The 12,995-nt window shown below is 41.2% G+C and overlaps 1 protein-coding gene across 4 annotated transcripts in view; it reads right to left on the bottom strand.

Moving 5' to 3' along the window:
- The window catches only part of FGF13 (fibroblast growth factor 13), a 475,115-nt gene that overhangs the window by 180,509 nt on the left and 281,611 nt on the right, over nt 1-12,995 (bottom strand). For 2 of the 4 annotated variants that reach the window (XM_082717579.1, XM_082717580.1), the window contains exon 3: nt 12,642-12,809. The exons of the other annotated variants lie outside the window; for them this stretch is intronic. In XM_082717579.1, coding sequence (XP_082573705.1) covers nt 12,642-12,809 — 168 coding nt within the window. The remainder of the gene's footprint in view (nt 1-12,641; nt 12,810-12,995) is intronic. 4 annotated transcript variants of the gene reach the window in all.

Below are 12,995 nucleotides of genomic sequence, written 5' to 3'. Positions count from 1 at the left end.
GCAAATATATGAGTCAACTCAGTCCAAAGCACCAGAACCTATACATGGTCTTTAGCAGACCTAGCCAACTGATAGACTAGGAGAAAGATGAAATTGTTCCTGTTTTATGCCCCTGTGCTTTAGGGTAACTTCAAATGCAAAGAGATAACTGATAGATTAATTCAACGCCTGCCTTCCCTTCCACTCTTTCGTCCTTGAGTGTGGAAAGAGTGCCCCTATTCAATGCTATGCCTAATAACCAGTAAAATTCCTGGCTTGTATAAGATAATAAGTTTCTCTTGGCAAATATATCAATTCTGCTGAGGGTAACTGGAAGTGCTATCAGTCATTTGCTGCCCAGAATTAGGGCAAATGTCTGGTTGAAGTCAGAATATCAAAATTGGTTATTTGAAGACATACCTAATGGTAAATGTTATTGAGTATTTATTGTTGACAGACACTACTATGCCCATGGCATCTACTTAATAAAGCTTTATTCTGCAGGGTTGACATAAAAGATGTATGTTTAAATGGAGTCCTAATTGGGAAGGGAGAGAGACTTCTTTTAAAACACCAGTAACTGCTCCCAGAGAAAAAGCTGCACTAAAATAAAAGGTTCCCCAACTATTCTGATTTGCTTTGGGGACTTTTTTTTCCTCCCTCAGTAAATATTCTGGATATATTTAGCCAATTATCCACTAAGTGAAGAGCCAACCATGCATGCCAATTAGAAATTTACTGAATCAGTTCATGAACCTTCTAACATGAATCCAAAATGCTATCTTTTCAGAGAAAAATCAAGTGATTATAGAGGAAATTGGCAGAAGAGGGAATAAAAGAGAAAAGTCATTGGCTGGCAGCGTCTATTACCCCTACTTTTTGAAATTCCCTTTATTCCTTCCTTGTGGCATGAAAAGAAGGAGATTTTGTTCACAGCCTGAGGCAGCCTGCTAGACAAATGGCCTTGCTGTGTGAATGGCCTGCTTGAGTCCACATTATTCCACAGAGGTCTATGATTAGGCTGCACATTGCTGGGCTGGTTGTCTCCTAGAAAGGGCTCCGGTGAGGGACCATGTGAGCTCTACTACTTGTCTGTGTTTTTCTCAATAAGCTGTTTTAACTCAAGATGTGCATACATGTGTGTGCACACGCACATGCCTGCATGTGCATGCGTGTGTGCAAGCACTCACACCATCTTTGAATGACAACTAGCAACCACAAGGGGCACATCTCACTTGTCCCAGTGTGTTGTGTTTCCAGAAGGGACAAAGTCAACAGTGCTACCATAAGGACAATGGCAAATTTCTGATAGAGGTGAACCAAGACAGAAGGAGCAAATAACCCCATTACAGACATGTCTGTCCCTACAATCTCCCTGCACTTACAAACTACCCTAAACACGGGGCCACCTTTGGTGCACATGACTGCTCTACTCCAAGGTGATCACAAAAATCCGGTGTCTGAATGGAATGTCTGATTTCTCACTGGAAGTGTTCCAAGATGGATGACCTCAAAACACGCTTTATCCGTGTGCATCCCACCTCAGAAACACGGCACTCCCAGAACTGTACATCACCCACTTCTTTTTTCTTGGGAGAGGCAGCTCACGACAGAACTAGTTATGGCCACTTCAAGGTCCAGTGGCTCCATGAGGAAAACTATGGCTTTGAAGCATTATTTCAATTAAGGAAGTCCTACAGGAAAAATGACCTACAGTTGGTAGCTGTTGATATAGGGAAAAAAGGGCAAGAACGTGTGATAAGTCCAATGGTACTGTTATGGCGTTGTATGGTAACTGACGTGAGTTACAGTAGTGGTAACGTAATGTAGTAATGTTACCTTACGTTACGTAACGTAACGTAACGTAGTAACGTAACATAACGTAGAGAGTTGTCCAATCACTATGTTGTATACCTGAACTGTAACATTTTGTGTCAATCATACTTCAACAAAACTAATTAAGTAAAGAAGTCATGGTGATGAAAAGTATAGCATAGGAAACACAGTAATATAGTAATAACACACAGTGGCAGATGGTGGCTGCCTTTCCTGTAGTAAGCACTGACTAATATACAGAACTGTTCATTCCCCATGTTGTACACCTGAAATTAATATAACATTGCCTGTCAACTATACTTCAATTAAAAAAATAAGTTCCAGAAGGAAAGAACGGAGTGCATGAGAAATAAAGATATAAAGGCAGCGAAATTTCCAAAAACAAAACAGAAAATGAAAAATAAGAAACATGTGACAAATCTTAAGGAGATTGCTTTTTTTAGCCCTTGGCCTATTGTTTAGACCAACATTCAAGCCAGGATGTGGAGAAACACACGCGATGTCTCCCAATGGATGCAGGGGTAGGACAGTGCTGAGCTCTTTTTTCATGGCTCACACCCGAAAGGTATAGAACAAGCAGAGGCAGCACAATGAAGAGACCAATCAAACTTGGGAACAAAACAGACTTGGCTTCAAATTCCAATTAAGACACTTATTAGTTGTATGACTTTGAGCGAGTTTCCCCCGTTACGTCCTTCAAGATGGATGACCCCTGCCTCATGGGTTGGGAAGATGAACGATAATAAACCTCATGTGCCTGGCACATAAAAGATACTAAAAATGGATAGCTAAGCATCTAACCAAAGCCCAGTATAGAATGTCCTGCACAGAATACATCACACAAATCCCTGTGACCTCCCTCTTCATGCTTCTGGAGGAAAATGGACCATAGCACGCAATTTCACTCCTTGTGAAAGTCACACAGAACAGTATCTTGACAGTGACCCAACCCAGTTTGGCAGGACTTTTTCTTCACGTGCCTGAAGTCAGTTCTCACTTTGTAATGAAGGTTTTACCATCCAGGGTCTTAGGTCAACAGATATTTTGTGAGATGATTTTCTGAGGTGGGAGGTCAGTTGGCCCAAGGGGATTAAGATCTGGCCTGCAGTTGAGTAAATGTAAGCCAGCACAGTGAATAAATGCGAATTCTGATACTGCAGAGTGTAAAGTGTTTTGACCAAGTCACATTTGATGAGAATTTTCCCTATAAACACATTAAAGTTAAATCTGGCTGTTTCTCTTTTCTCTGAAGAACCAGGCACTTTAAAAATCTGTTGTTTCTCTGACGGCAGACCCAAGGTCCCCCCTGCTTACAGAGTATATTCAGCAATTTGTCTCAATAAGCGGATAATGGTAACTGGGGAACAAAATGGAAGATATTTCTAGGGTCAGCCTTGTTATGGGATATAGTCTCTTGTAATTGAGAGACCACGGTCTTCGGAGTGAGACAGGCTACGTTTGAGTATTGGCTCTACCGCTGCCCAGTCAGGTGACACTGGACAAGTTAGTTCACTTCTCTGACTCTTGGTTTCCTCATCCATAATATGGAGAGAAAAAAAAAATTCCTACCTACCTACCTCCTACCTACCTCCAAGGACTGTTGTTAGAACTAAGATAGTGTTAGGTAAAATGCTTGGCACATAGTAAATTTTGGATAATTGTCAATTAAAGTTTTTATTATCAGTTACCTTGGGCTAGAGAGTAGGGTTCCAACAAGTGATGAAAGAGAGTTCATTGCTAACATCCAGACCTCTAGGTAACACCTAATATTATGGAACTGGGGGAGTTGCTCAGATCAGGTCTTACTAACATTTCTGTCAATGGTGGCAATTTTATTGAGTTGAGAAAAAAAATTAAGCAATAGAGTCACCTGTTTAATCCTTGGAAATGACCTTTCCTCATTTCTACCGTTACAGGTGAAGAGCATCTCCCAATTTAAAGAAAGGAGAGTAGGCAAGTAACCTGTTCATGTGTTTTTTTTTTTTTTAATCTAATGCCATTTTTATTGCATTCAAACAGAATTTAGCTCTTCACTAATTACTCTACTCTTTTTTGTGTGTCCTAGATGAAGTCGTCTCCCCCTTGAAGGAAAGGGACATTTCGCCTACTTCTTTGGAGTGCCACCCTACAACCAACTCTAGGCTCACAGAATTCACAAATACCTCCTGAGTCCCTTCCGCTTAAAGCAACTCCTTTTCATAGCAGAGCCTGAGAATGGGGTGTGGACAGCCTTCCAGTCCTTTAAAACTAACATATCTCCTCTGCATTGCCGTCAGACAATAAACTCAGGTGTAAGGCAAGACAGTGAACACTGAGCGTATGGAGAAGCCATGGAGGGAAAAGGACATGGGTTCAGAGGGTTCAGAGGCCAGAAAAACCAGGTTCAAATCAAGTCCTGTCATGTATTAGGGAAGCCACTGTATGGAGAAGCAGCTAAGGGGAGCTTTGCTCTTTCCCTTCCTCTGTGGGGATCTGGTCTTCCAGCCAACGTACACTTGTCACTTCCAAAGCTGGATGGGCTTGAAGGATGACCTGGAGCTGTTCCAAGAATATATATCTTAAAATAGCTGGGGCTCGCAAGGAGAAATATGCCAGCACATGAGTGCAAGTGGACATGTGATTGTGATGTGTTGGAGTGAGTGTGGATATCAGCTGTGAAGCAAGACAAGGGTAAGTGTTGATAAAATGCAGGATGTTATACCTCTTGTTCCGCACGTTCCCATGGGCATTATTCAAGTTGCGGATTCTGGAGCACACTAAGCCATGCTGTAGAGTATAACAGATGCATATGAATCAGTGTAGTACACAGTGCTAGGAAGGATTTACAAACACGGATAGCAACTAAAGTCTCCCGATCGCATCAAAGTCAGTTTCACATACATGGTGCTGTCGTAATTTCATGCTGTAGGAGCTGGTGATGTCTATTTGATAAGAGGACAATGTCTCAATGACAACAGCCTCTAGTGCAATTTAGGGACAGACACCCAGGCCATGAGCACGACTTTGGCGATCTCACCGAGAGCAGGGGCAATCAAGCAAAGAAGTAATGGTACTTGTCTGGCCTATTGCTGCACTCTTCTCCTTCTCCATCTTCTCTTTTTCAGGTACACTCATACGTGATCCCAAGAAACTCTTCCACCCACGTTTGCAAGCTGAATCATAGTTTGAGAAGACACGTGTTGAAACAATTGCTTGTAAGAAAGGATGTTGGTCACAAGGTGGCAGATTACCACACTCTTATGGAGAAGCCTGATTATAGTTTAAAAAGCACAGAATGGCAAAGAGGCAAGGGAACTTCAGAAAGGGGTGTGTGCCAATAATGAAGCAGCAGAAAGAGAAATCAAGGAATCAATCCCAATTGTAATTGGACCAAAAGCCATCAGCTACCTAGGAATAAGCCCAACCAAAGAGGTGAAATATCTGTACTCTGAAAACTGTAAGACACTGATGAAAGCAATAGAAGGTGACACAAAGAAATGGAAAAATATTCCATGCTTATGGACTGGAAGAACAAATATTGTTAAAATGCCTATACTACCCAAAGCAATCTATATATTTATAGCAACCCTTATCAAAATACTACCAGCATTTCTCACAGAGCTGGAATAAGGAATCCTAAAATTTGTATGGAAGCACAAAAGACCTCAAGTTGCCAGACGAAAGTTGAAAAAGAAAAGCAAAGCTGGAGGCATCACAATTCCAGATTTAAAGATACATTACAAAGCTGTAGTCATAGAGACAGACGATACTGGCATAAAGACAGACACATAGATCAATGGAACAGAATAGAGAACCCAGAAATAGACTGTCAACTCCATGGTCAATGAATCTTCAACAAAGCAGGAAAGAATACCCAATGGGAAAAAGACAGTCTCTTCAACAAGTGGTGTTGGGAAAACCGGATAGGAACATGCAGAAGAATGAAACTGGACCACTTTCTTACACCAGATACAAAAATAAACCCCAAACGGATGAAAGACCTCAACATGAGACAGGAAATCATTGAAATCCTAGAAGAGAACATAGGCAGCGACTTCTTGGGCCACAGCCACAGCACCTTCTTACTAGACATGTCTCCTGTGGCAAAGGAAACAAAGGCAAAAATAAACTACTGGGACCTCATCAAAATAAAAAGCTTCTCACACCAGAGGGAACAATTAACAGAAAGGGTTCATGCGAGTGTGCACGCGTGTGTGTTGAGAATGATGGATACCTTCCATGGCCACAAGTTCTAAAGGTCATGTAAGTGCTGCCTGTCCAGCAGTGCCCTCTCATCACAGGCCACCTCCTAAAGAGGCCCACACAATCAGCATGATAAGAATTTTGAATTGACAGTTGACATCACACACCAGACCTTATGCCAAGGTGATTTTTTCCTAAGGCAGCGATCCCAACCCTGTTAGCACATTAGAATCACCTGGGTAGTTCTATTTTTTCTAACTACCTCAGCCACGAGAGATTTTGCAGGGTTTCTGTTTGGACAAGGTATTGGTCGGATGGTGGTTTTTGGTCTGATGCGGGGCTCAAGCATCTCTCTTCCTCCAAAGGGCCTCAGGCGATTGCAGTGTGTGGCCAAGGTTGAGAATCAGCTAAGGAATCTAAAGCAGGGGCACTCAAAGTATGGTCCACAGACTTAGGGCTGATCTGCAAACTCTGTCACTAAGCACATTTTTTATCTCATTCAGCTGACATTATTTCTCACAGCAAGACAGCAATACATGCTTGATGAAGAAAGCCGTGCATTGATTTACATTCTAGGACAAGCTCCTTATCTCATCATTGACTTGTAACAAATAATTTCAGACCCAGCCCTGATCATGGATCCATACTCTGAGGACCACCTTCCGTAAAGATAGTGAGGAGGGGGGTCAGAGAGATAGGGAACAACATGCATTTCCAAAGTGTATTACTTGTCAAAGCCCAGCTGTGACAGGGGATATGCTGATGCCCAGGAGAGCCAGCATGGCGTTTCTCAGAGTGTATTTGTATGATACTAATAGGTGCGATGAACAAAAAGGGTTTGGTAGGGCGCCTGGTTGGCTCAGTGGGTTAAGCCTCTGCCTTTGGCTCAGGTCATGGTCTCAGGATCCTGGGATTGAGTCCCACATCGGGCTCTCTGCTCAGCGGGGAGCCTGCTTCTCCCCCACTCTGCCTGCTGCTCTACCTACTTGTGATCTCTCTCTCTCTTTGTGTCAAATAAATAAATAAAATCTTTTTTTAAAAAAGGGTTCGGTAGCTGGAAAATGTTTACCACCGAATCACCCAAAGTCAAATTCCTGATCTGTAAGACTCCACAAAACTTTTAATATACTCTTACGAATTGAGACTCTCTGAGAGTGCTGTGGAATTTGGAAAACATGCATTTGACCATAGATTCTGTCTTTTCACATAGCTATATGATCAGTGTTTCATGAAAACATAATTTGGAAAATACTGATCTGCTAATCACTGAAGATCACGTGAGCGAGAGTATAGTTAGTCCCCACAATGCTCTTCAATCAGGCAAGCAAGTTATCATTTAAAACCAAAGCAGAGGTGACAGCAGATTCCTGTGTATCTCCTGAACCCAGGGAGACCCCCATATATTCAGGTTCAGCTTGATTTGGGGAAATAGCCAAAAGTCATTCAGGCTATGTCTTTTCAGACAAGGAACATAGCCTACCTGGGTCCTATCATGCTGGGTCAGAACAGCATCTTTTCTTAAATGGTTTATCAACTGGCCGTAAAGAGAAACAAACAAGAGGAGTTACTGTGCTTTCTTACTACACTACTACTACTCAGAAGTAATAGCTTTGAGGGGGGCAGTTCCCATATGGATGAATGGGATTTTCAAGTATTGGCACTTAGATACTCACTTTTTTTTTTTTTAAAGTCAAAATCATCACCATACACTGTCATTCATCCAATGAACCTTTCGGAGCATCTTCCCAGAGCAGTGTTATTTTAAACAAAAGAAAACTTGAAACAGGTCATCAGCATTGGCTGATGCGAGAAGAAGCAGCAGGAGAAATACCTGCCTTTGATATTAACCAAGAGAAACCTCAGGAAAACGTCACTGCCAGCTCGAAGGAAACACCAAGGCTTAAGAAAGAAGGAAGGCCTGTTGCTCTAAGAAGCAAATGAGGTTTTCTAGGAATGAATGGTTGTTCGTTTCTACTGTAAAAGCCAGCCTGGAGATTGAATCGAGAGGCATATAACTAAAAAGAGAATAATAAATGCCCATCCTGGCCTGACATTGAATGACTGGTTGTTAAATATACTTCCTTGATCAAATTAAGCATTTTCCAGAGAGTAGAAACTCTCCCCAAAATATGATTTAATTTTGTTTGCTGCCATAGGTGGGAAATAGGACACAAGAGAGAATGTGCCATTACTGGTTTCCTAATGTTTTAGGACATAAGTCTCCTATTAAGAAATAGCCAACATGGAACCAAGAGAAACACATTTGAATACTTTCTGGGGAGAGGATATTGTTTACTCATTGCTAATCACCAAGGCCTTCAGATTTCTGGCTTTAATTTGTTTTCACTTTGGACGAATTTTAAAATCTTTCTTGTGACTCTGTAATTAAGCCGCCATTTGCTTCAATGAGCAAAGAAAACTCTCTGGTGTCGTTTTGCCATCATTCAGGTAATACATCAAAGGCAAGGTGACCCCTAAGTCATAGTTACTTTGAAATTAAAAGATTAAGAGTAAAGTCTTTTATCGCTTCAGAGCCACCCAAACATATGGCTCCATGTTTTTCTAATAAAGTAGGAATAACCCTCCAATTCTCACCCTCAAGGGGACAGATATGGAACCCAGTCACATCCTTTCTGAAAGTCAAGCCATTTTCCAGGTGTCAAGCATCAGAGGTTGCTTCATTTTTATCAAATGACTAATTCAAATAGTATTAGACCCTTTTTTCCTCCAAAGGCTCATTATTATTCAAATGAAGAAGACACACAACAGGAGACAATAAAGCTGAAGAAAAATTAAGGACAAAAATAAAGACACTTCCCTTCACATATTCCTCAATATTCTTCTACTTTCTTCCTCTCTTACCATTTAGGCAAGACTGGTGCTGTTCACGGGGATGTGTTCTCTCCAGGGTGTAAAGAAAGCAAGGCAACATCAGAGGAAGAGTCATTGGCACTAGTTACAAATACGCCCTCCCCCCCCCCATAATATTGGGCACATAATTTTTGCTTTCTTTTGGTCAGTAAAGGCTGCCATATTTCCTCACCACTCTGGAGCCCAGGTTCTCTTCTCCTCCAACCAAAGTCACTGTGGTTGGATGCCTCTCTGAATTAAAAGGTTAGAGATGTCCTGAGGCAGATGGAATAAATCACATGAAAACAGGGCTGTAAGAAAAAAGCCAAATACTTGGTCGAAAGACAGTGGTTGACCAACTCCCGAGCTCCGTAATATTCTCCTATATTGTGTTAACTCCTTCAAATTTACTACTGTAATCAGGATTTTTAATCCTAAAGGTGAATGCTAGAAATCCATTTCTTTTTCTCAGTAGATTTTCAATAGTATCAACCTGCAAGCACATATATCTCGGTGTGATGCTTTTGAACAATCTTCAGACATCAGTGAAAGCCCGATGACTGGCTTTCAGAAGTTACTCGAAATCAGTGATTTCATTTTGGCACACCCGACAATGAAAGAAAAGAATCAAGCTACAAGAATCGTATTTTCTCTTTTCAAAAGCCTCCTGGAACAGTAAGAAGGAAGGTTTTGGTAACAACCTCCACTCTCCACGTGGCTTTCTTTTAACAAAGAGCATTGCTGGTCCTGGGCCACATTTGACTCTCAGATGCTAGTATGTGTGTCTTCAGCCAAATGCCGGTACTCATATAAGATTACATCATAAGTGGTTTTTATGTAAATTATCATATCACTGAAAATCACAAGCATTTGGAACAGATTAAAGAACTTATTTTGGAATTGGCTGCTCAGAAATAGAAACCTGCTTTTGGCAAAGTGTAACATGGCTTTAGTGCATCCTGAAAAGCCAGTGGGATGGTTCCATCCTCCAACGTTTTTTCACATGGCTTCTGAGGGCCCTAGACACGATCCAAAAATACCTTTTAAAAGACAGGTGACTGTGAACTGTAAATAAATGATCTGTAGCAAATCTCAGGCGGTCATAAACTATGGGGATAATCTGGCCTGCACAAAGACACCACCAATCAAATGGAACACAAGACTTTGTCTGTAATAATATAAAAATAGTTGGTCAATTTTTATCAGTTCAGTAAGAAGAAAATTAATTGCAGTTTTATCATAATACACATGAAAGCTCTTTGATCTAATTTCATCACTTCGAAAACTTACCCAATTCAAACTTTAATTTTCCTCCCAAATTTTAATGAAGTTGTTATTTTTCACTTGAGGGTTTTATCAAAACCACCTCATTAGAAGAGGTCATCCTGTTCATCGCCTTCACATGTGGTAGAACTGGTGGGCATCCACGGCCAAGTTCAGTTAAGGTCTCGTGCTTTGGCCCAGAAACCATGAAAGGAACTCTCTTCCAAAATGCTTCACATGAGAATAAAATGTTGCCAAGTGTGGATATAGTTTAGAATGAAGGTTCTATTTATAATCAAGAGGCCTTTTATTTCTACTAACTGCAGTAACATGTTATAGCAGCTATAAGAGAAAACTAAAGACTGGACTCTACAGCATTCAAAACCCAGTCTTGCCAACATCTACCAGGTTGCCAGAATGACCACTGAACCCTTCCAAAACTGTGGCTACTTCACTGCCTGGAAATGACGAGCCTTGGTATCCTACATGAAGTAAGCATGTTAATTTCTCGATACAGTCTCCTTATTTTTCCTAGATCTCCTCCACAGCATCACTGTTTTCACCCCGTCTAGGATCTTCTGGACCCTGTTAATTTGTACAAAGATCAAGTGTTTTCATTTCAAGGTCTGGTTTTCACATTAACTTCTGGGACCTTTTACAAAGCTGGGTATAGTAAAATTGCAAGCTGTGTTATTCAAATGGCATTCCGGAAAACCTGTAAGGAGTCTAACACTATTTACAAATAATCCATAGGAGCAAGGAAGGAAATATTAGCTTCACTATTCCAGAGGACCTGGAAGGAGAGCGAGATAAGGAAAATCTTCAGTCTGAAAGAAGACAATGCCCATCATCAAAGCGTATGACAGTGACATTAAGCATGATGGCAGCCACTCAACATGTAGATGAAACGACAGATTAAAAACAATCCAAACCTCATATGAGGAGTTTTACTGCTATCCAGTCTCTAAAGAATTCTTCCTATCTGAAAACATTTGTAACAGTACACACAGTACGCTCCAAGGGATATTTTGAAAGTTCAGAGATCTTACAAAATTGTATGTAATAAGAAAAGAAGGGGTGGGGGGTTAAATTTAGGTTATTCAACTGTATTTTTCTTAAATCTGAGTACTGTTAAAATGATTTGAAGTAACTTTCTAAACTGATTGCTTGACTGAATTTAATCAGGTACTTCTTAAATTGCTTCCTTTTCTTCCTCTAACCAAATTTTGTTTTCTAGGCTTTTGTGCAAGTAGAAAAACAGCATAGTATCTGTAACATATATGTTCAATTATGCTATATATGCTTAATATATATGACTATATCATCAATGGTATAGATCTATAACACAGACACTGGTTTTATGTGTGTGTGTGTGTTTATTTGCAAGTATATGTAATTTTAGAGAAAAGAAAGCAGAAAATATTGAAATGCATTATAAAGAGTAAAGTAATTATCACTGGTTGAAAGTTTTTGTTTTTCTTTTTTACTGAAGCATGAGCTCAAGTCGGTATCCTCTCTATCAAACCACCAAAAGATTCATTTTACTCACTGTGAAGGATCACCATCTACATCTCCAGATGAGTTCACTGTTGACATCAGAACTCACCCCCAAATTAGACAGCTTGAATACCAAAGCATGCGTAAAAACAAATGCAAAAATTCTATTCTATGGCTGAAATACACATGGAACACTGAAAAATGTATGCGTCTCCTTTTCTGCCAACGAACATTTAAAACTCTATGTGGAAGCGAGGAAGCTGAAATGGACACAAATGGCAAAGAGCTGACCACATTTTGTCCCTGGTTGATATATGCAAAAAAGTGGGGGGAAATGCCTGAATACTCTCTCTAGACAGACGAGTTGCTTTAGAGAGAGGTTTGTAGCATGGGTTACAATGCACATGCTGTTGACCTCGGTTTAAGTAGCGGCAAGTAGAATTTTCCAAACCTGGATTTGAGCTGCAAAGGAAAACAAACTACTCAAGAATGTCCTTGAGGCATGCATTTCACTGTGGCCAAGTGCAACTGGGCGTGCATTACATGGGACGTCAGGGCCTGCTTCAGCGGACTAAGTAGACCACGAGCATTCTTCAAGCACAATGCGGAAGCTTTATGAAGTGGAGGAGAGTCAGAGAATTTGGAACCATCTTCTCATTATGTCCCTTTGGAAGTGTCATTCCTCAGCTGACTGCTGTTTCAGGAATGCAAGTGATGGGAACAGACTTGGCCAGATGTTGGCCACAGGAGCAAGCAACTTTAGCAGCCAAAACGGCGCAACGGAAGGACAGCAGATGAGACCGGTTCCGCTGTGGGAAGCAAGAGGCCGTGCGCGCTGGGCCCGAGATGACTGTATTATACAGTGTTCCTTCTGAGCCTGCATAACACATTCACCAGCGAGCCAGGGGCCTCCTAACTCTGTCAGGGGCCGAACGACACACAGCACACCAGAGGGCAATGCACAGTCAAAAAGAAAGAGAAAGAAAGAAGAATAAGAGAAAACAAGCAAAAACACGCGTCCGTTGGGCACAAACCTTCGGGCTCTGTGTTTTCTTTGTGGTGTACTTGCTTCAGCGGGCAGCAGAAGATTTCGTGACACTTAGCACGAAAGGGGGACTCTTTTTTCTTTAATTCCGCAGATTGGATGGAATCTTGCCGTAACATAATGTACTCCTGTGTGCCAGGGGGGGCGTCATCCAGAACTGTGGTCACCACACAACAAAATGAACTCAAGTTAGAGCTTCAGGAAAGCAGCGAGCATCTTAAATCCCATCTACTCCCGGGGAAGACTAAAGAAACAACATTCCTAAGAAAAGTTTCAAAGGAAAACGTTTACTAGCTTGCTGACATTAGTTTTAGGGGCTGACTTTAAAATAATAAAGCCCTGT

Source organism: Mustela nivalis, assembly GCF_964662115.1.
Source record: "Mustela nivalis genome assembly, chromosome: X".
NCBI classification, from domain to species: domain Eukaryota; kingdom Metazoa; phylum Chordata; class Mammalia; order Carnivora; family Mustelidae; genus Mustela; species Mustela nivalis.
The sequence above is the reverse complement of the archived record's forward strand: the minus strand, read 5'-3'. Positions and strand labels throughout refer to the sequence as shown.